Source organism: Diadema setosum, chromosome 10 (genome assembly GCF_964275005.1).
Source record: "Diadema setosum chromosome 10, eeDiaSeto1, whole genome shotgun sequence".
Classification (NCBI taxonomy): domain Eukaryota; kingdom Metazoa; phylum Echinodermata; class Echinoidea; order Diadematoida; family Diadematidae; genus Diadema; species Diadema setosum.
The window spans coordinates 31024111-31046201 of record NC_092694.1 but is presented as its reverse complement, the minus strand read 5'-3'; the positions used below and the strand labels follow the sequence as shown (position 1 = coordinate 31046201).

The 22091-nt window shown below is 38.1% G+C and overlaps 1 protein-coding gene across 2 annotated transcripts; it reads left to right on the top strand.

Moving 5' to 3' along the window:
* The first annotated feature begins 7382 nt into the window (after nucleotides 1-7382).
* On the top strand, nucleotides 7383-15903 carry LOC140234036 (uncharacterized protein C8orf74 homolog). 2 transcript variants are annotated; one of them, XM_072314117.1, is made up of 5 exons: nucleotides 7383-7468; nucleotides 10206-10497; nucleotides 11450-11676; nucleotides 12520-12696; nucleotides 14137-15903. In XM_072314117.1, exons 2-5 carry the CDS (start codon nucleotides 10344-10346, stop codon nucleotides 14410-14412), a joined length of 834 nt encoding a protein of 277 aa, XP_072170218.1. In that variant the 5' UTR covers nucleotides 7383-7468; nucleotides 10206-10343; the 3' UTR covers nucleotides 14413-15903. The 2 variants fall into 2 exon arrangements, with proteins under 2 accessions (XP_072170218.1, XP_072170217.1); XM_072314116.1 differs by having other exon boundaries at nucleotides 7402-7468; nucleotides 10299-10497.
* The last annotated feature ends 6188 nt before the right edge of the window (nucleotides 15904-22091 follow it).

Below are 22091 nucleotides of genomic sequence, written 5' to 3'. Positions count from 1 at the left end.
TCATTATGATGTGAATTCGTCAGTCCTTGTGTGTTGATGATGTCTTCTAGGCAAGTTGATGAGATCGTGATATTGGACGATATACTTTGAAGGCATGCGGACCAATCACTTTTAAAGGTCCAGTTTACCTTTGGGAGCAGTGAGTTCAAAAATGTTCAAGATATCACATTTGATGCTTATTTGTAGGTCTGTTGTATCACAAAACATCCTACCATACAAATTTTTCGCAATAAAGCCTAAAATGTAAGAAGATATCAGTGTTTTTATGCCTCCGCCACGAAGTGGTGCCGGAGGCATTATGTTTTCGGGTTGTCCGTCCGTCCGTACGTACGTCCGTACGTACGTCCGTACGTACGTCCGTACGTACGTCCGTCCGCTTTCGTTTACGCGATAACTTGAGTAATATTTACTGGAATTTTACCAAACTTGGTCCAAGTATGAAGTATGATGGGGCAACGATTTGATAAGATTTTGGGTGAAATCGGCTAAAGGTCAAAGGTCAAAGGTCAAGGTCAAATCATGAAATTGTATCCGTTTACGCGATAACTCAAGACTGTATGGAGCAAATTTCACCAAACTTTGTTGGAGGATGATGTATGATGGGACAATTACTTGAATAGTTTTTCAGTGAAATCGGACAGAGGTCAAAGGTCAAAGATCAAGGTCAAATCCTAAAATTTATCTGTTTATGTGATAACTCAAAACTGGATAAAGCAGCTTTCACCAAACTTGGTCCAGGGATGATGTATGATGGGACAATTAGTTGAGTAGATTCTAGTGACATTGACAAGAGGTCAAAGGTCAAAAGGTCAAGGTCAAATGCTAAAAATGTTGCTATTTCCCCCATATCTATGCAATGCTAGCAGTTATTTTCTTGAAACTTAGTGTAGACATGTACTACTGCGTAAGGATTCTCCAGAGAGAGTTTCATGTCATAAGGTCAGAGGTCAAAAGGTCAAAGGTTAGGTGAAAATGTTTCAATATCACTTTTCTCCCAAATGGTTCAATGTATCTTCATGGAATATGGTACATATGCATGTACTGACTGGCAGGGATTATCTAGGGAATTTAGGGGTCATGGGTCAATAGTCAGGGGTTCAAAGGTCAAGGTCAACTCCTCAAAATGTTACTGCTGTATTTTCCTCATACATGTATACTAGTATATGCAATGATTGCATTATTAGTTTTAAAAGTGTTTGATATATGTACATGTATTACTTGATGGAGATTCCTTGGAAATGTCTAGCCAGAAGGTCAAAGGTCAAAGGTTAAGGGTCAAAGGTCAGGTTTAAATGAAAAAAAAAATATTTTGTACTGTAATTACACTCTTTTTTCATACCTTGAAAATTAAACTCAATGCATAAACTTATAATAAGGTCGGTCAGAAGTCAAGTAAAAATTTTCAATTCCCCAAATATGTGTACCTGCACTCTTTAATAGACAATTATAGCAAACCCAGTTCGTGGAAAGTGAACATTCAAGATATTTCTGACAAACCTGTTATTTCGATATTTTGCCAGTTATGTGAAACTGTCATCACACATTGTCAAGACATTGTACTATACACCTATTGGGAGAATCATGCATTATGGCGGAGGCATCAGTCGCCGTAGCGACATTTCTAGTTCTCAATAAACCGTAACTGTAGATGGTTTAGCCTGGAAACATTTTTATTATAACTATTGTTCACATTTTGTGTATTTAACAACACTTCACATCGATTATATGGATTCATATTTTTACGTTGGCTGTTTCTAGCCCTAACTCACATTTTAGAACTATTTCGAAGCACTAATGCTGGGTTTTTGTTTCATCTGCAAAAGGTAAATTATGCCTTTAAGTTTGTGGTTGTCTGAAGAATTTACCTCTAAGATCTAAACACAAGCATAGTTGTATGAAAACAAAGCTCGTGATGAAATCCGATATCTGTTTTTTTTTTCTTCTGAAAATCCATTGTACTGAATTGCATTTATTTCCCCCCTCAGATGTCACACACACAAGAACACATTTTAATCATCAAAATACCATTCGAAACATAGAAACAAAGCAAGTAAATAACACATGTTAAACGCGTACATTCCAATGTATGACAGAACCATGCTCAGTCCGTGACAAATAAGAGTGTTCACTATGAGGGAATCAACTAAAAGCAAAGCTTGTGAATCCTTGTCGGTTCCTTCGATAGAATGCGTGCTTACATTATACAGTAAGTCCCCCCCCCAAAAAAAAAAAAAAAAAAATGCTTCTTCAGGGTCTTAAAATATAAAATCTTAGCTCTATTTTACAGAAAACCCTATCTAATTTGGTTAAGTGGTCACAGAGAAACGTGGACTATTGTCCAGCATGTCGTGGGTCTGATTCTTCGAAGTTTAGCGCTTATAGATGCTCATTTATAAATGTACACAATGGACAGAACTTGGAGGAAGGGGACTCCTCTACAAAACTTCTCATTTCTCTTTGACCACTGAATGAAATAGGATTTTTTTTTTTTTTTTGTAAGATGTGGGCAATGAGTTAAACAATAGTTTCATACCCTGCTATTGTATTTGGATCGATCCACTATTTTCAAAGTTATCATTGCGGAGGGTCCCGTTGTATTTTTTTTTAACTTATATGATATCTATAAGAATAATTTGAACGCTTTTGTAATGATGATGATCATCGAAGAGTGTTTGCTGGCGTTAATGGAGTGCTGGTGAGAAAGATTGGTGGCGTGAGGAAAAGGCTGTGGTCAGTGGGTGCTTTTAAGCACAGTAATTCAAACATCACATTGTATAGATGATGACTGGCGGGGGAGGGAACATACCGAATGTTCCACTCGAAGGGTTTGAAATGCTATATTGAGGGAGGTTATAAGTCCCAAGACGAAGTCGCGGGACTTATAGCCTCCCGACAATAGCATTTCAAACCCTGGGTGGAACGTTTGGTACATGTTCCCGAAAACAAAAGTCATCATTTGTTATAGTATGGGTTAGTCAAATCTGCTTTTTAACATTGTATGGAATAGGCAAATTTATCCTATCGATTGCGTGAAAAAATATGATCGTTCAATCGTTTGGAATCGTTTGTCATTTCTTACGTGAAAATGTTTTCCCATGGCAGAACATTACAAAAATGTTCTGCCCATGGGCGAACATAACCAATGTGCCTCCATCACGTGACTATGTTTAGCCAATCACTTACCGGTATTATCATATTTTGACTTACCCATCTAATATAAAAATTGTTAAACAATATGTACAGATATTTAGTGAATGCAGAAATATTAGAGCACATCGGTGAAGTTTGAGAGAAATCAAACCTTTCGTTCAAAAGCTATGAATTTTAAAGATTCATGTTTTGTCATCGCCAGATGAGAGGGCTACAATTCGTAGTGTTACACACAGAATGGTAAATAATAAAAGAGTAATTACACCTAGCATTTTCGTTATGAAATTGCATCAGTTGCATTGGGATGTATAATCTCTAGAAGGCAGGGAAATGTTATTACCTCTGCTACATTGTGTCAGTAAAAAATCAGGCAGTGTGCACTTTTCATTAAGAATATATAAAGAAGACAATACGTTTCGTCACCCCTGATCATATTATAATCATCATTATACAACACCTATTTAGAATGTAGCTATCCGATTGGTCGATTGCCCCATCACGTGACATTTAGTGAAAGGTTCAATTGCATGTTCTGGCTGTCTCAGCAGTGCAATTCTGTTTGACCAAAATGTTTCATTGCACGCGCTCTGGGCCGGTATTCCATAATACGCATCTAAGCTAGAAATCTAAGCATATTTGCTTATATTCAAGCAAACTTGCTGAAAGAGTATGCAAATTTGCTTACAAGAGAATTTAAGCAAAATCTCCCAATAAGCATTTCTGCTAAGAAATTTTGCCGATTGTGAGCAATTTTGCTGAGCCTTTTTTCTTACAATGAGCAAATTCGCTTAAGCTGCGTATCCCCCCGCAAATTTGTCTTAAACACGCTTTGGTATTCCATAAACATCTCAAGGTAAGTATTCTTGCTTAAATATAAGCCACCTTTTTACTTTGCTTATCTTTCTTCTAGCAGTAAGACTTATAAAAAAAAAAAGAGTGTTCATTCTCACGTTAGGCCCCACATATTGTGGTTCACGATTGATGCTATGAATAAGGCATAATCGAGAGTCTGTAATGGCGGCTTTTCTCCGCATTCACGATCACGTGAGGGATCGTAGACGAATCGTCGCAAACGCCCGCGTTCACCCGCTTCAGATTTATAACAACGTAGAGCTGATACAGAGATACCGTTTTTCGAGAAACGGTATTCAAAGGATTGAGAATCTAATTCACAACGACAAATCGAGACCACCCAATAGAGCCCCTTGACAAGGTATGCGCTACTCTTCATTTTCATATTCGTCTATTATTATTACCCTTTCTCTGTCTGAGAAATTGCAGCTTTTTTTTTTCTTGCCCTCCATGGCCATAATGTGCGGTGGATGGATCAAGGGTCATTCAGTGATGATTCTATATATTTTCGTGTGTTAAAAAGAGTATATATTGTCCTTTTAACACGCAAATCTCCATAGACACTTCCTCGCACAAAAGATAAACATTTGTCTACGTCGGGAGCTGCGCAATATGTCGTGACGTCACAGAAAGTAAGCGCTTTTGCTTATCCGTACCTTTCGTAAGCCAATCAAAAATCGGGTTTGGATTACGGCTAGGATTTTTTTCTTAGCGTAAGCAAAGGGCTAAGATAATCTGCCTACTGTAAGCAAAAGTGCTAAGATAACTTGCTTAACTGACAATGTCTGAAAAGCAATTATACAGAAATGCATTTGATGAGAGAAGATGCATTCCAATAGTCATGAAATAAAAATATGCTACCTCTCGTGTAAAGTATATATTACAACCTGACCAGAAGTCGAAGAATGCTATATAGTCTAAATACAAGATTATAAATAACATTCGGATCAAATTATACTCAATCATTAAAGGGATCGTACAGTTTTGGTTGAGACCTAATTTCAGGTTTCTAACATTTTTTTTTTTTTTTTTTGATGAGATAATGATAAACGTCTTACGAAATAAGTGTTATGAAAGAGCATGTAATGATTATTCTATGAGGAATTCAACGTTTATTTGATGAAAATTGGTTTTGACATGGCTGAAATATCCAAAAAGAGTGATTCTAATAAAGTGTGGGTTATAATAAAGTGTGGGACCCACACTTTACTACGATCGCTTTGTTTTACATTGTTTTTGGATGTTTCAGTCATTCCAAACCCGATTTTTATCAAATAAACTTTGAATTGCTCTTAAAATGGTATGCTCTGTACTATATAAGTGTTTTCTTGGTATCTCGCAAAAAGTTAAAAACCCAATTCTCATCTTCACCAGGCTTATCATCGTTATCCCAGTGAAATATGACAAATGTTATATGCATGTATTTGCATGTCATGTATACACACACAGAGTTAAACAAACACACGTACGCACACACACATACACACAATCATTTCACTAACACCAGTCTGTAAATAGGGACCTATAATATCAGAATTAGATAGATAGGCTATATGATAAACAATAACGAAATAATAATACTTATTACACGTAACGAAAACTACACTTTGGATGATCGATAAATCAGAGGGGTCTACTATAGTAAAGTTATTTTAATTTTAAAGGAAACCGTAACCCAAAGAGAAGTGGGGATTGAGTGATAGCAGCAACCTTAGTAGTACACATCAGTGAAAGATTGAGGAAAATCAGACAATCAATGCAAAAATTATGAATTTTTAAAGTTTTTGTGTTGGAACCACTGTATGATGAGACTACTAAAGGATATGACGTCATGTTTTTCAACATAGGCCTAAAGAAAGTATAAAGGGAACCCCCCCCCCCCAAAAAAAAAAAAAAAAAAAAATCACTTCAAGCATAATTAAAGAGCACATGACTAACCGCTTTCGGAGAGCATGTATCAAGTTGATAAAATGTGTAATTTTCATGACAAATGAATTATTGTGGAATTCATTTTGACTGTTTGAAAAACACCTTGACAGATTTCCATTCGTCTTAGAAGGTATCGTTCTGAAGGGCAACTGATATCATCTCAATTTGAAATTTCAAACTACAGTCATCAATGTCTTTATAGCACCAACCTAGCCCTATCTATAATATTTTTTTTTTTTTATAGAAAATATATTTTTTTTTTTCAACCATAGTTACAAAGTGAGATCTTATCACCATAGTGGTGCTACCTTCCAAGTTTGGTGAAAATCTGTCAAGGATTTTATCCAGAAAATGCAAATGGTGAAGGTTCATGCGCAGTTTTGATAAAGAGTTTTATAAACCATCTTTATACATAATATCGGTGAGGTAATGATTTGCACATTTCCCTGCAAAATTGAACTATTGCACTTTTCCCGGCGTTCGCACATTTCCCGGCTCCTCAACGACCATATAGCACAGCAGCTGAATGTACGTACCACTAGCTGCATGCACTGTAAAGGCCCGGTCCCACTGGCCGACGGACACAAAGCGTATGCAGAAAGGACACAGCGGACGAGCAAAATTTCGGGGATGGCTTCATCCGCTTACATCCGCTCCAGAAATTGACAAAATTGGCGAAAATTGGCGGTAACAGAACGGAAATAGAACGGACGTGGGAAGTATGTAGCGGGGATGTTACCTAAACGAATGTTCATCGGAAGCCTAGCCGATGAAAGCGGATGGAAGGGGATGACAGCTCCGAAGGGGTTACCGGAGATAATTGCGAAACGGACGCATAGCAGAAAAAGCGGATGCAGAGTGGATGCAGAGCGGATGCAGAGCGGATGTAGAGGGGATGCTTTCGAAATGCTTTATATACGAGATGCATACGCTTACATCCTTTCTATTAACGTGCTATTAACGATGTAAAGACGTTCCACGTACCATATCTTTCCTCCCTCTTTCCGTTTTAAGCTGCAGCGGATGTGAGTTGCGAGGATGCCCAGAGGATGCAGAGAGGATGCAGCGGACGTTTAAGGGATGCCGCACGGACATACAACGTTTGTTGCTCGTATGTCGCGGATTTACATCGTACACAGCGGAAAGTTCATCCGTTCTAAAAGTTTTAAGCAGCTTAAAACTTTTTGCGCGGATGAAATCACAGTGGACGGATGCTCGATGGATAGAGCGGATGAAACACGTATGCGATGGGTACACAGCGGATTCGTAGCGTTTTCCAATGGATGGCAAGATTTTTTGTACGCTTTACATCCTCTTTGCATCCGTAAGTGCAGTGGGACCGGGCCTTAACCTTTTTAGGGAGCTTTCTACCGATTGAGGACGCAATGAGATCTACGACGTACGTACGTTAGTATACGTCGCGTCGTAAGTAGTTGCGTAGCAACAGTTCATCTAGAACTACCTGTACGAGATGGCTATGGGCAGGATGGCTTCGGGCATCAGTGTTGAAAACGCAAAGACTGTAGCAAATTTACAGGTGAGCGGAACAGGGGGGATATATTTGATACATTGTGGCATTGATATGACGGAAATATTGGGAGCTTATTACTAAACATGTTCCTTCTTTGACCAAGCTCAATAGAGTAGCAGACTGATTCTAGTGCAAGACCAAACCACTTCCTTTCGGTGTTAGTCCCACATGTGCAATATAATGTTGGTTTGGTCGAAACGCACTGAATTTCGTTTAGAAGCCCCTATTTATAAATATGAGACGACGGTATTATTGTAGAAACCTATTTCGCACCTAAACCTAGTCTTTTGCCTATATAACGTTACTTGCCGTGCAAATTCCGCTCTTTTTTTTCCATTTTATCATTCATGCACTTTCATTCAACCACTTTTTTGATTTGGATTTTTGTCGTCTGCGGACAGTGGACATTGGGAATGTATTCACTTCTCGTTCGAAGTTAGATATGAATTTTAAGTAATAAGTCAGCTACTAGTAAGTTTAAACTGTTACTCCGCATTAGATCTAACATTAGGTCTAACTATGAAGGAGGTCTAGGCCTAACCGTCTAGATCTAGAACAAGTCTAGAAACCTTTCTAGAACCACCTAACTGTAGGTAGTGTTAGGTGTCTCATGGCATTAGTCATTAGTGTAGGGTCTAGAACGTTCTATTAGATCTAATATAGAAACTAGTAGAAGGGTCTACTACGTGAGGTACCCGCACCTCGCCAGGGGCCCGAATACCGCCACCCTGTTTAATTTTGTTACAAGCGCACTGAATCAAAATTTATGCCCAAAACTGTGTTCAGTATCCCTTTAAAAACTTGATAGTACTAGACTAAGTTTCTAGTAGGGTTACCATAAACAAGCAAACTGTGGTGAAAAACGAGCAGTTTTTCGCGAAAGTTTGAAATTTATATCAGTAATTAACGTGCTAAAGTGTCAACACGGTCACCCGCACGCATCTTTTACGTGCTTTGTCTATGGGAGCGCGGGTGGGAGTTGGTTCCGGGCCCCTTCCTTAGTGCGCAACTATTCCGCATCATTGGCGTTTGAGGACAATAGCTGCAAATTTCCGGTAATGATCGGTGAACTTGTGATTCCACTGGAATCTTCAGCATTTTTCCTGTATATGGGATTTCATAGAATTTCAGTGATGAAATCTGATTCAAATATGCATAAACATTAACTATGGCGAGGTGCGGGTGACCCAAGTATACTACTCTAGACCTGTAGTCATAGGGTCTAGGTGTCCAACACATCAACACTGTACTGTAAATTTACTATTTACATTGAAACCGACACCCGGGCAATTGCTGCAATGCGCATACACTACAGGACGAGACTACGCGCAGTGATTTTGCATTTCCTTTGGGGATGTAAAGATGTCCAAATATTACTGAAAAGCCAGATGATTATAAACAAGATCAATTTTAAGCAAAACAATGATACTGTCGATTATAAAATGCACATGTATTGGAAAAGCATTACGTGTATTTCACATCTACTGTCAATGGAGGGTGGGGTGTTGGTTTCAAAACTATGTTGAAACCGAATGCGTCAAATCCCATGTGTTCAAAGCAGTTATCTTGGAGTGTGTACTGCAAATCACATTTTTAATGCGCGCTTGTGAATTCAGAGAATTTTCTTGACATGTGGGTAAAATTTCGGGCAAATTGTGAGATATCTTAAGTTTCTATCGATTAAAAAAACAATAGGGTGTTGATGTGTTGGACACCCAACCATACTACTGAGACTAGATCTATATGTTTAGATCTAGCTTTAGCTAAGTCTTGCTAATTCTAAATACTATCACAAATTGTTGAATGTTGTACTTGTAGCCTTCTTAAGAGTTATACAGCAATGATGGGTTTTCTAGATCTAGAGGTCTAGGATTTTTAGACCAGTACAGTAGATGCACAATTATTTTTTTTAAACTGATTAAATAAGTTCCAGAAGAGTAGACCATCAAGATCTGTAACAACAGCTTACAGTCTAGAAGATATTAGAGATGGATCTAACAACATCATCTAGGCGTAGATCTACACAATGCAATCTAGGTCTAGAATCTAGACACGATAGGTCTAGAAACCAGACTCTCGTTCTGCATGTCTCTTGAGAATGAGAAGGGCGTTAAGTGGTCTTGAACACTATGGGTTTAGTGGCAACTTAACGCCCAATTATCATTCTCAACAGACAATATATTGTACTAATCTAGATATAACTTTGTAGATTCGAGTTCTTTTATTTTGTATTAACATTGTCTACAATGTTTATAATAAGTTGGCCATCAAGCTTGATATCTAATTACAAGTAGATCCTGTTCTTGTATAACAAGGGTTTCTAGGAGAAGCACTACTAGAACTAGATCGAGACCCAGTTACAATGATTTCTAGTTTAGGGTTCACTTCACCTATCCTCCCAGAAGTAGGTTCAGTAGCTTCCCGTGTGAGCTGCAAAAGGGATTAGGCTCTTATACTTCATCAAGTATCAAGTTATTATTCTATTATGTTTGTAGACACTAGAGTTGTATCATATTCTGCACTATCAGAAACAATTTTAGTTCATTGGAAATCTATTCTCATATATCAGTTTTTATTTCACAACAACAACAACAAAAATACATGTTTATCCAGCTTAAGTGGAATATACACAACAAATGTGATTTTTTTTTTTTTTTTTATTCATTAGACCCTATTTTTTTCTTAAGAATAGAAAATGTGTACAAAGTGTGATGTCTAGTTGCTATGCAACTTTGTTCCGTAGGGATTCACACTTTGTTGAAGGTCATCTAGAGTTCTAGATCTTCCCAGGCTATCCTCTGTATCCAATGGTGGTATGGTGCGTTGACTGTTGCAGAGAGCTGATGGACGGTCCAAGCTGGGAGAGCTCCTGGGCTGGGAGATGATTGGCTTTGATGAAGACGCCCAGATGAGGGAATCCATCTTGCTAGACTTCCTCTATGAGAGTCTGATGTATGGGGTGCAAAAGGGGTTTCCCTGGCCCCAGGTTTGCAGTGTGCTGAGGATGGCTGCGGAGTTCCATCAAGGAACAGTTGGTAAGTTAAACCTGGCAAAATGTTCCAATCAGCAATTTTACTCATCTTTCAATAGTAGCATTATCATCATGATTTACAGGTGAATAAAACTCAAATGTACATATGCGGATTGAGTGAATGCAGCAATGTTATTAGAACATGCCGGTGAAAGTTTGAGAAAATTTGGGCAATCCATTCAAAAATTGTGAAATTTAACAATTTTGGTGCGGCCATCGCTGGATGAGAAGACTACTGTAGCACATGACATCACACAATGGAAAACAATATGAAGAAACTCCAAAGAAAAATCAACATGTTTTCACTTTTCTAGAACCACGAAAGAGCACCTGACTTGCCTCTCTTGGAAAGCGCAGGGAATAATATTGACCCTCAACATATTACATTATACTTTAAATGCAGAAATTCCGCGGTACATTAATTTTTGCTAATCTCACTACTTCTGGCTAGCGTAATTTTCTAAAACCCGCAAAAATATCTTCACAATTTTCTCTGCACATTGTAAATGGGTTGAAAATTGGGCAGCGCGAATTCAGCAACCCACGAATATGTTTTTGAGCTGCTCACTGCAAGAAATTAATCACACGAAAAATATCAACATTTACAGTATTACATGTACATGTTTAGCATAGTAATAAGCAGAGGGATTGCACACGTTTCATAAAAAGTGAAATTTTGTTTAAAATTTTCTTTATAATTTTTCTGCATATTGTTTTCCATCATGTGGCATCATGATCTGTAGTAGTCTTCTCATCCAGTGATGGTGGCACCAAAACTTTGAAGATTCATAACTTCTGAGCAGATTATCTGATTTCCTAAAACGTTTACTGATGTATTCTAATAATATTACTGCATATATTTGGGTTTCATTCCCCTCTGAATTTACATATAATTGTTTTATTTTAAAGTTAAATGTTCGTTTTTTCGTGTCTCAATTTCTCTCCTTGCTATGCAGGGCAGCCACTGTCATCCGCGGTTAGGATTTACCGTGAACTCTCCCAGAAGTTTCTCTCAGATGGGCAGATGAGTGAGAGCAACCTTAGACTCTTCACCAGCCACTTATTTGAGACATATTTAGCCCACTACCATTTGTACCAGGTTGTCTTTACCACGGAGAGGGAGTCCCTGACTGTACGCCAGCATCTTGTTGTGATGCAACTGCCAGTGCCCTTCCCATTAGATGTGAGTTTCGTGCTTGCAGTGATTATGCAACATGAGAGCCCGTGACAAGTTTTAGCTATTGCTGCATGTATGTTTCTTTAGGAATACCACTATCAAATCAGTGATCATGTAGGGATGTGTGCAGATCATGCATATATAGTGTAAATAACATGTAAATTGAATAATGGTTACTCACGTGTCGAAAATGTGATAAGGCAAAAGTCCACTTTGGACTGTCAAGATACATTCTCACTTGCAATTCTGCATAAATGTGGAGCAAGACCAGATGAAAAAAACAAAAAAAAACAAACAAAAAACTTTCAGAATAGATCCGAACATTACCAGTAACTTCATTGCTATAAAGACCCATTTGTGCTGTCTGAATCTAGACCAGGGGCCCATTTCATAAAACTTGTCATCAGTGACAAGTTGTCATACATGTGACAAGCTACTGAAATCCTTGCATCTGATTGGCTGAGAGCAAATTTGTCATAGAAGTGTGGCAGTTGTCACTGATAACAAGTTTTATGAAATGGGCCCCAGAATTAACTCCTTGCTCATGATGTTTGGATATGACATTTTAGAAATATTCTGTTTGTTTCTTTGAATAATTGTTTTTTTGTTTTGTTTTGTTGTTTGTTTGCTTGTTTGTTTGTTTGTTGTTGTTGTTGTTGTTGTTGTTTTTTTTTTTGGGGGGGGGGGGATGAGGCAGGGAGGAGAGGGCTTGTTGGGTTGGTACCTTCTGTCTTTAATACTCCAAACCAATATTTAGCCTGAACATTTTTATTTTTCTTCCACTGCCACTGTTGATTATTTATAAATATCCATGCTTGTTTCTGTCGTAACAATTTTTGACATCTGTAGGAGGGGAAGTCGTTCAACACCTGGGAGTACGAGCGCCGCCTGGAGGAGATTGAAGGGGAGGAGATGAGTAGAAAGGAGACCCTCAAGTCTCAGGAAGAAGGCATCCTCAAGGAGATGGAGGGGGGTAACTCACCCTTCAGTGAGCTCAAGGAGCAGGCACTGCTTCTCAGCAGGGAGGTAATAATAATGATAACAATAATAATAATGATAAATATAATAATGATAATAATGATAATAATAATAATCATCATCATCATCAAAAGAATAATTATGATAGTAATAATAATAATAATAATAACAATGACATGAAATATTCATATAACGCTTAATGCAGTGTTTTGAAGTGCTTTAAAATTATCAAAACAAACAAATAAAATAAACATATAAATTTGCTTCAAATACGAACAATCAACTATACATAATCATCAGTTCTGTCCTAGAAATAAATGGGCTTTAAGTTTCTTTTTGAAAATGTCAGTGGAGGTGCCTGGAGGACTGAATATGAGTAGGGAGGTTGTTCCAAAGAAGGGGGGCACAAACGGAGAAAGCGCGGTCACCATAACGGTTGTGGGTGCGAGGACCAAGTTTGAGCTGAGTTGTAGATGATGATCCGATGTCAATGCGTGCAGCCGGTCTGGGTTTTGATTAGATCAGGTCAGTTAGATATAAGGGTGAATGGTTATGGATGATGTTGCAGGTGTTTTAAGGATCTTGAACGTAATTTGTTGTGGGATTAACAGCCAGTGTAGATTGTTGATGACAGGGGTGATGCGATCATATGATTATATAACAATAGTATATAGTATGCTGTCTCATTGCAGTTTGGTTTTCATAGGAACATGTCATGATTTGTCATCAATTTCATATTATTGAACGCAGTATGAAGAATGTCATGAACGTGCAATAAAAATCAGTCCATGATAACAATTGATCCAGCTCTCCGTCATTCTGTAGGTGTGACTCATTTGACCATTTTGCATAACAATACATGTAAATTTGTCTTGGTTAAACTTTACATTAATACATTACATTGCAAACTTATTACTTCTGCCAAGGTAGGAGATTATGTTTTCATCGCCGTTGTTTTGTTTGTTTATTTGCTCGTCTGTATCTCAATATCTCAAAAAGTTGTGAATGGATTTGGATGGAACTTGCAGGAAAAGTTGATGATGACATGAAGAACAGATCAAATTTTGGTAGTGATCCTGGTATCTTAATGAATTTTTGAAGATTTTCTTTTTTCTTTTGGCAGATAGGGTCAATGAACTTGGGAGTTCAAGCTGCGCGTATTTGAGCTTTGCATACGCGCACTAAAGCTCATGCTCTGCTCAGGCGACGCACCATGCAGGTGGAAGCTGATGACTTATATAATAGGCTTCTTTATCTTGGGAAATGGGGTGATTTTCAGGATGTGTGTTTGGGTGGAAATGACCTGCTTGGCGGAGGTCTGTGCTCTCCGTGTGCTTTCCTGGTTTATATTTCATGTAATTCATCAGAAGATGCAAAAATAAAGAAAGCATACAGTGTCAAATGCTCCACTCAACGTAACCTTAGAAGGCCACCTCGCTATGCCAGTTGCAATAACTTTGTAAATGCCCGTGTGACATCCCTCTGCAGCAAATTTCCAAGCTGATTGAGGATGCCAGCCATAACCACGCCAACCAGACAGAGAAACTCCTTCAGACCAGGGTGGAGGAACGCCATGAGGACCTGGCCTTCTACCTGGAGAAGACCGCCCTGCCCCGCCCGGAGCACCTGGGCCCCCCTCCTAGGACCAAGTCACCCCCGAGGATGTCCGCCAAGAGCCGGGCCAGCGGCAAAGTGGGGTCCGATGCCAAGGGGGCATACTCTGCCCGGTCAAAGAAGTCCAAGAAGTCGGCCAAAGGGGATTAGATTGGTCACTCTACACCGGACGTCCAGCAATTTGTGGTCCAGTTCAAAGATGTACAAACAGCTATGTGTTTGCTTTATGTAAGCGTGGTACTTTGGGAGGGGCTTATTACTGTATGATTCTATTAATGGTTGATGAACAAGAGAATATACTTTGCAGATATCTTGTATGCAAGAATATTTTTGTAGCAAACTGCTTGTCCCGGAACACCTAGTGTTGGGATTGCAATCAATTTTAGCAACTTCTATGTGTGCTTCTACAGATGTGGCACTGTCTGTAACATGAATGATGTTCATAAATACCTTTGCAACAAACCTTGCTTGCTTTCACAGAGCAAAGCAGTGTCTCACTGAAGCTGACAAGCAGTAATCTAACCTCATACACATGAACTTATTTCATCTTCTATTTTTTTATTTATGAGTTCACATGTTTGACAGAAATATGTATTATATTAACATAGCTTGTATTACACTTGGAGAAAGAATGTCTGAAAGGGCATAATGAACCTGATGTATGAGACAAGTACAAGCATTACTTGAACTTGAACTTTGTGTTTGTGAGCAAAAATTCAGAACTGTGCCCCACCCTCACACGTACGCTCACACACATACACACACACACACACACATATGCGCAGAACAGTGATAAAAAGCTAACACATAAGCTGATGATGTTATACTACAAATATGTGTGGTACAGACTCATCTGACATAGTATCATTTGAACTTTGAAGTATGATATTTTATTCTGAGCTTGTTGGTAAATTAATAATTATTTCTAAGATGTGCTAGAGTGTGCAATATTACATGGGATGTTTACTCTGGAAAAAAGGAATATGCACATTATAATTTTTCGAATGTACATATTTCTTATTATTTTGTTTGTTCTGTAAAGCTTGTCAAATGGTCTCTTGATTTGTATAAAGAGATGGCATGCACTTCCATGCTTTACTGTGAATTCACTCATAGTTGTGTAATCTCTGCATATTAGCTGCCATTGATATGCTTCAGAGACTATGAAAGAATTTGTATATATTCTGGAAGCCGCATCATTTGACAGTGGCATTTATTAAAGGCAAGAAATGAAAGAGACTTCTAGAACTGTTATTTTGCAAAATTTCCCCTGGCTGTGTCATCTTACTGGAGATAAACCAAAGGACACTTTTGACAAGTGTCATACATGTAATAATGTATAAGAATTGTGTCCTCGCATTTGCATCACACTAAGCAGGTGATCACTCAAACAATAATTATGTGTCCTGTCACACACACACACACACACACAAAAGCAAGAAAGAGTGTATGATTGAAGAGATAGGGAGAGAGAAGTATTGCATGAAAGATCTTCATATTCATAATCTGAAGATCTTCCATGAAAGCACTAATGTATATATCAATATAAACATTCATATGTTACTATTTCACAAAGAAATTGAAAAAAAAAAAATGGTTATGCATTTTTGGCTAATAAATTATATGTTTATTTGACTCAAATTTCCGGCGTCCCACACCTTCTTCAGGAGTCTTGACAAAAATGGTATCAAAATGAATTGAACATCCCAGGAACACTGAGAATTTTAGTAAAAAAAACAACGAGACAATGGCCCAAATAACGATGCATGTTTTGATATACTTGTATCATCAGTTCATTAAATGACAGACATTTTGAGGCAGGTATTTGGGGATTTAAGGTTAGTGGTAGTAGGGTATTTACCTATTTACATGTACATACTTATTGGGAGTGTTTGTGTGCATGTGAATTGTGTAGGTGTGCATGTGCTTTCACAGGTACATGTGTGTGTGTGTTTAATAATAGATTGTGTGCTAATTATGCGAATAACTTGTTACTTCATAGAGAAGTACTCAGTTTAGATTACTGTCCCTTTATAGAGTGAATATTGAGTGAATGGAAATTAATAGAATAACATGAAAAAATGGCACTGTTTGATTTGATCATGCTATTACAGATAATGAATAGATCTTACAATAAATGAGCATGTGTCGTAATGTTTCATATAGCTTGTCTGTCATTAGGTATATCTCTACTTCTTGCTGAAACTTTCACTTCATAAATGTTAAATCAATTGATTCTCAAGTTTGTCCAAAATATTCATGGCTGTCTCTTTTATCTCCTTATCTCAATTAGTTTTTAACTTTATCTAAACTTAATTTATCTAATTCATATACATTATTTTCTGCATTCTTCACAGAGAAAACAGTAATGTATTCTTCATGCACTTGATTAGATTTGATTTATTTATTCTCTGGATGGCTTCATTTACAGTTCTTTTTTTATCAATATAATCACACATGATATGTACAAATATGATACTCATTATAGCTAGTTTCTACAATTTCAACATTATTTTCATTACACATACATCTGTGACATGATTACAATACTTAGTTATGAACCCGGGGTTATGAATTACCATACAGAACGATCGCCAATTATTTGCTATAAGCTTGACCCTTTGGCAACTGATATACTTGTTGGAACGTATGAAATGACAAATAAATTGTACCCAACATTTAATACATTCATTGTCGGGTTTAGAATTCATGAACAAGGAAATATATTTACCCACAATGTAAAGAAACGAGAAGAAAGAACTCTAAGATCATACTTGTCACTGCTTGTATAACAGAGTCCCATTTTTTTTTTTTTTTTTTTTTTTTTTTTTGGGGGGGGGGGGGGCTGCCAAAATAAAACAAGAAGGCTTTCTTCGAAAAGATGTTAGTAGGGCAAAGGACGCCATTTCAAAGAAAAGAATTCAATATTGTTGCACTACTGTAAAGTCAAAAACTTTCTACCCGTGAGTACACTTAACGGCTGAGATCAATGACTTTAATAACTATTGTAGACGGTTTAGACTGTAATGTTTTTATCGTAAGTGGCGTTAACTCCTTACCCACAGAGCGGGTTAAACCCGCTCTGTTTACCTATCTCGCGCCCGACCCTCGGACTGTTCCAGCTCTATACGGTAACGGGAAAATAATTTAGGAGCAATAACTGCGAATTATGAATCACAGATCATGGATTAAGCCTTCCGATTATGGAGGATATAGCACAGATGCATTATGGTGTCCTGTGTGAAAGTGATAGCGATAATACTTTTGAGTTACATATCAAAAAATGTAACCATTAGTAGATCTGTGTCTAAATTATACACACGAGACGAATTCATTTTATTTCTCGAAAAAATGTGATCATACTGATATAAATTAGTTTGTCTTTACAGGTCTCAAATGGTGATTTTATGAGATGAAAGCTGGCTGGAATCACAAACTACTCTAGTCGGTCAAATATAGTAATTTTGTTATATTGTCTTTACTTGGTATTTCTCTCCGTATACTATCTTTTGTCGTATGTAGGCCTACCTGTTCTGATTCAACCGCGCGGGGACTCACGTATTAATTTAATTCTGTTTTATTTTTCCTTGCATTTTCTCCTTTGGAAAATAAGGGCAAACAAAAATATGATGAAACTCATCACGTATGTGAGAAGACAGGCAGAGTGCACACACTTCATATCATAATGTGATGTGTTCTTATTAAAGGACAACTTCACCTTCATATAGACATAAGGATTGAGAGAATGCCGCAATATTAGTAGAACACATCACTGAAAGTTTGAGGAAAATTGGACAATCGATGCAAAAGTTATGAATTTTTAACATTTTTGTGTTGGAACCGCAGGATGAGGAGACTACTAAGGCTCGTGATGTCATATGAGTACAACAGTGTAAAGAAAATGTAAAGAAAAATCAACATATTTTCACTTTTTTCGCATAATAAAAGAGCACTTGACTTGCCTCTTTCTAAAGACAATGGGAATAATATTACCCATAACATGTGTCAGTAACGAGTCCAGGGAATGTGTACTTTTTTTCAAAAGATGAAATTTTGTGAAATTCTCTTTATATTTTCCTTATATTGTTGTACGCATGTGACATCATACACTGCAGTAGTCTTCTCATCCAGCGGTGACTGCACAAAAACTTCAAAAATTCATAACTTTTGAACGGATTGTCCGATTTTCCTCAAACTTTCAATGATGAGTTCTACTAATATTGCTACATTCTCTCCACCGAAGGTGAAAATGTCCTTTAAATCGACCATTATTCACAGATACATGTAATTTATGCAATCTTTACACCGAAACTTACGTAAGCCAAAAACATCAGATTATTTTTAGGGTGATTAAGTAGTTTTAAAAATACATACAATGTGTATGGTTGCTTTTAAATATTCTACAATTTGTGCAAACACGGTTTCTCCCCATTACTGACAAAAAAAAAAAACAACAACAAACAAACAAGCACGAAACCCCTCCCCCCCCCGACACACACACACACACACACACACACACACACACACACACACACAAACAAACAAACACCATGATTCAGTTTTAGTTTCAGGGAATAATTTTCCTGGTATCGCACTGCAATTTGCTGTGCATTTTTACACCACTGCTACACAAACTAACTTGTGTGTAGCAGTTTTCTTCCATAGAAGTGTACAGGATACCATTTGAAATATTGTTCATCACACCCTCAAATCTGAGTTGGAAAAAATTATTCTGAGTTTTTAACGAGTTCATATAGTCCAAATGTTTTCTTGAATGATGGATTATCAATGTACAAAAAAAAAACCTTGAGAAAAAAAAAGGAAGAATAAATATATTTTACCTCTCAACATTTTAAACCAAAAATTGGTGACTCTGCACTTCACATGCATGTTTTAAAATCAATCCTCGACCCGTCTCTCCATAAATCATACAGTCTGGGGTACATGAACCTACTCAAATAAAGTTCTAACGAATTTCTTATGGAAAGCTTCGATTAGCTTTATATCTTCATATACCCAGATCATTAATACCCTAAAATATATCCCAATATGCTTTGCTGCCTTTCATAATATTTAAGGACCGTAAAGAAGCATCAATATCTTTACCATACTTTTTCCTTTTATAGGGCCAACCTTAATATTTGTTTTTGTATTTTTTCTACTTGCCAAAAGCAATTCACTTTGCAAAACATCAAAATCTGATCTTCTGCATAGGCTATAGCTTAATTTTCCTGCATAGCCTGTTCTTTCAATTAAGATACGCTTTACGGGCGGCGTCAGACTCAGCATCAAACCATAATTGTGACAGAGAATTTCCATTATGCTGTTTTTCATAACACTTAAACTTCATTGACTGTCTCCACTTACACACACCAATATCTCGTGATGCATGCCTGTAACAAAGACTTGCAAATTTCAGACACGTATATAGTTATGATCTACTTCTTCCTGGCTTGCATTTTCAGTGGCACCTTCCGTAATTCCTGATATAAGTTCGCGTAGCCGCTGGAAAGACAAGTACCTGGATTGAGATAAATCACGACTGATCAAGACTGGGGGGTATCACACGTCCGTACTTCCACATCGTGTAGGCCCTATTTTTAATCTTGCAAAGACTTTGATTGCAGAATCATTGCAATAGGGCAGTGTATACCTAATAAACACTTATCAAACAAGTCAACATGAAAATTTTGGAAGTTTTATGGGAAACAATTGCGAAGGCCTAATCAATTGCGCTATTTGCCTCCATTTTTGTTAAAAACACGTGAAATTGCCACTGTACCGTTATAACCGTCCTTTGACAATAACAAGACCTAAACTTTTACACAAATCAATAACATTTTACGCCTTCATATGACCATAATTTTTACCTTAACATCCGTATTCTAAGTTCCATGGGCATGTTACAAGACATAGATAAGTAACCGACTTGAAACATCACAAACATTCAAACCAACAGGTTCAGATTAAAAATCATCATTATCTAAATAATCAACAAGTAAACCTGCGGGAGCATTGAAATCCCCAATCAAACAAAAAGGAACATTGAATTTACTTTGCATGTTAATCACAATTATGTGCTGTATACTAAACAACCAAAAACCTCATAGTTGTGATAGATTCAACGGCGTAAATCCATACTGAGGAGTGGGGGGGATGGTCACTATCACCACGATTACAAGCCCATAACCGGACCGGCGCAGCCTTTTTTTTTTTTTTTGGGGGGGGGGGGGGGGGAGAAGCTTTGTGCCCCCCCCCCCCCACACACACACACACTTTACAGGGATCGGATGCCCCACTCTTTTGCATGAAATATAAAGTGGGAGAAAAGTGGCAGCAACAACATAAAGACTTTTTGTTCTTGTTGCTTTTTTTTTTTTTTGCTTGTCAGACGACTTTCGGCGGAAAATCAGACCTTAAAAGTATGAAAACATTTTTTTTTTTTGGGAAATATCTGTGAGAGGGAGCGGAACGACCGAACGGGGGAAGGGTGTGTATGGGGGGGGGGGGGGAGGGGGGGGGGGTATCCCTCTCCCACACGAGGAAGATTTTGCATTTTCAGACCTGAAATTCAGCGATCTGGTGCTCACTTGTGGTGAAAATTTTGTTTTCTTTTCTTAAAAAAAACGATAAGAAAATGAAATATTCACAATATATTATTGAATGACAAAATCGTGGTATTTCAGTTCTTGCTGTGCGACATCACTGTGAAGGCCTACTAAATAATGGGGCCTATCATCGGCGTAAACAGGATTTGATCTTAGGAGGAGCGGTTATGTGAGGGAACGAATCAAGCAAGGGGGAGGGTATGGTAGGGGGGTTTCCCCCTCCTACGGTGAAATCTTTCTGCGTTGAAAATTTTGACATTTTTCAGTCCAAAAACTGCCGTTTGTAGCTATATTCTTCGCTTTGGAAATTAAGGGGGGCACACCAGGTGCAACTGCTGTCAATCACTGGCAGCAACATCAGGAGAATGGCATAGCGATAAAATGCGAGCCAGCGGAGCGAGCGAGCATGAAAATTTTAACATTTTACAGTCTAAAAACTGCCGTTTGTAGCTATACTTTTTCGCTTTGGAAATTAAGGGGTGCCGCATCAGGCGCAACTGCTGGCAATTACTGGCAGCAACATCAGGAGAATGGCATAGCAGTTAAATGCGAGCGAGCGGGGTGAGCGAGCTTGAAAATTTTGACATTTTACAGTCCAAAGACTGCCGTTTGTGGCTGTATTTTTCGCTTTGGAAATTATGGGGGCACACCGGGCGCAACTGCCAGCAATCGGGCAGCAACATCAGAATGGCATAACGATTAAATGCGAGCGAGCGAAGCGAGTGAGCTTGAAAATTTTGATATTTTACAGTCCCACATGTCCTTTGTGGCTGTACTAGTATTTTTTCGCTTGGGAAATTAAGGGGGGGGGGGGGGCGCACCGGGCGAAAACTGCTGGCAATTACTGGCAGCAACATCAGGAGAATGGCATAATGATTAAATGCGAGCGAGCTTCAAAATTTTGACATTTGACAGTCCAAAAACTGCCGTTTGTAGCTATATTTTTCGCTTTGGAAATAAAGGGGGCGCACCGGGCGAAAACTGCTGGCAGTTACTGGCAGCAACATCAGGAGAATGGCATAGCGATAAAATGCGAGCGAGCGAGCATGAAAATTTTAACATTTTACAGTCTAAAAACTGCCGTTTGTAGCTATACTTTTTCGCTTTGGAAATTAAGGGGGGGGGGGCGCATCAGGCGCAACTGCTGGCAATTACTGGCAGCAACATCAGGAGAATGGCATAGCAGTTAAATGCGAGCGAGCGGGGCGAGCGAGCTTGAAA

Coding starts and splice junctions, on each gene's coding strand:
- LOC140234036 (XM_072314116.1), top strand. CDS start 7,403: ATGGCTATGGGCAGGATGGCTTCGGGCATCAGTGTTGAAAACGCAAAG. Junction 7,469..10,298: donor AGACTGTAGCAAATTTACAG/GTGAGCGGAACA, acceptor TGACTGTTGCAG/AGAGCTGATGGACGGTCCAA. Junction 11,677..12,519: donor CAGTGCCCTTCCCATTAGAT/GTGAGTTTCGTG, acceptor TGACATCTGTAG/GAGGGGAAGTCGTTCAACAC.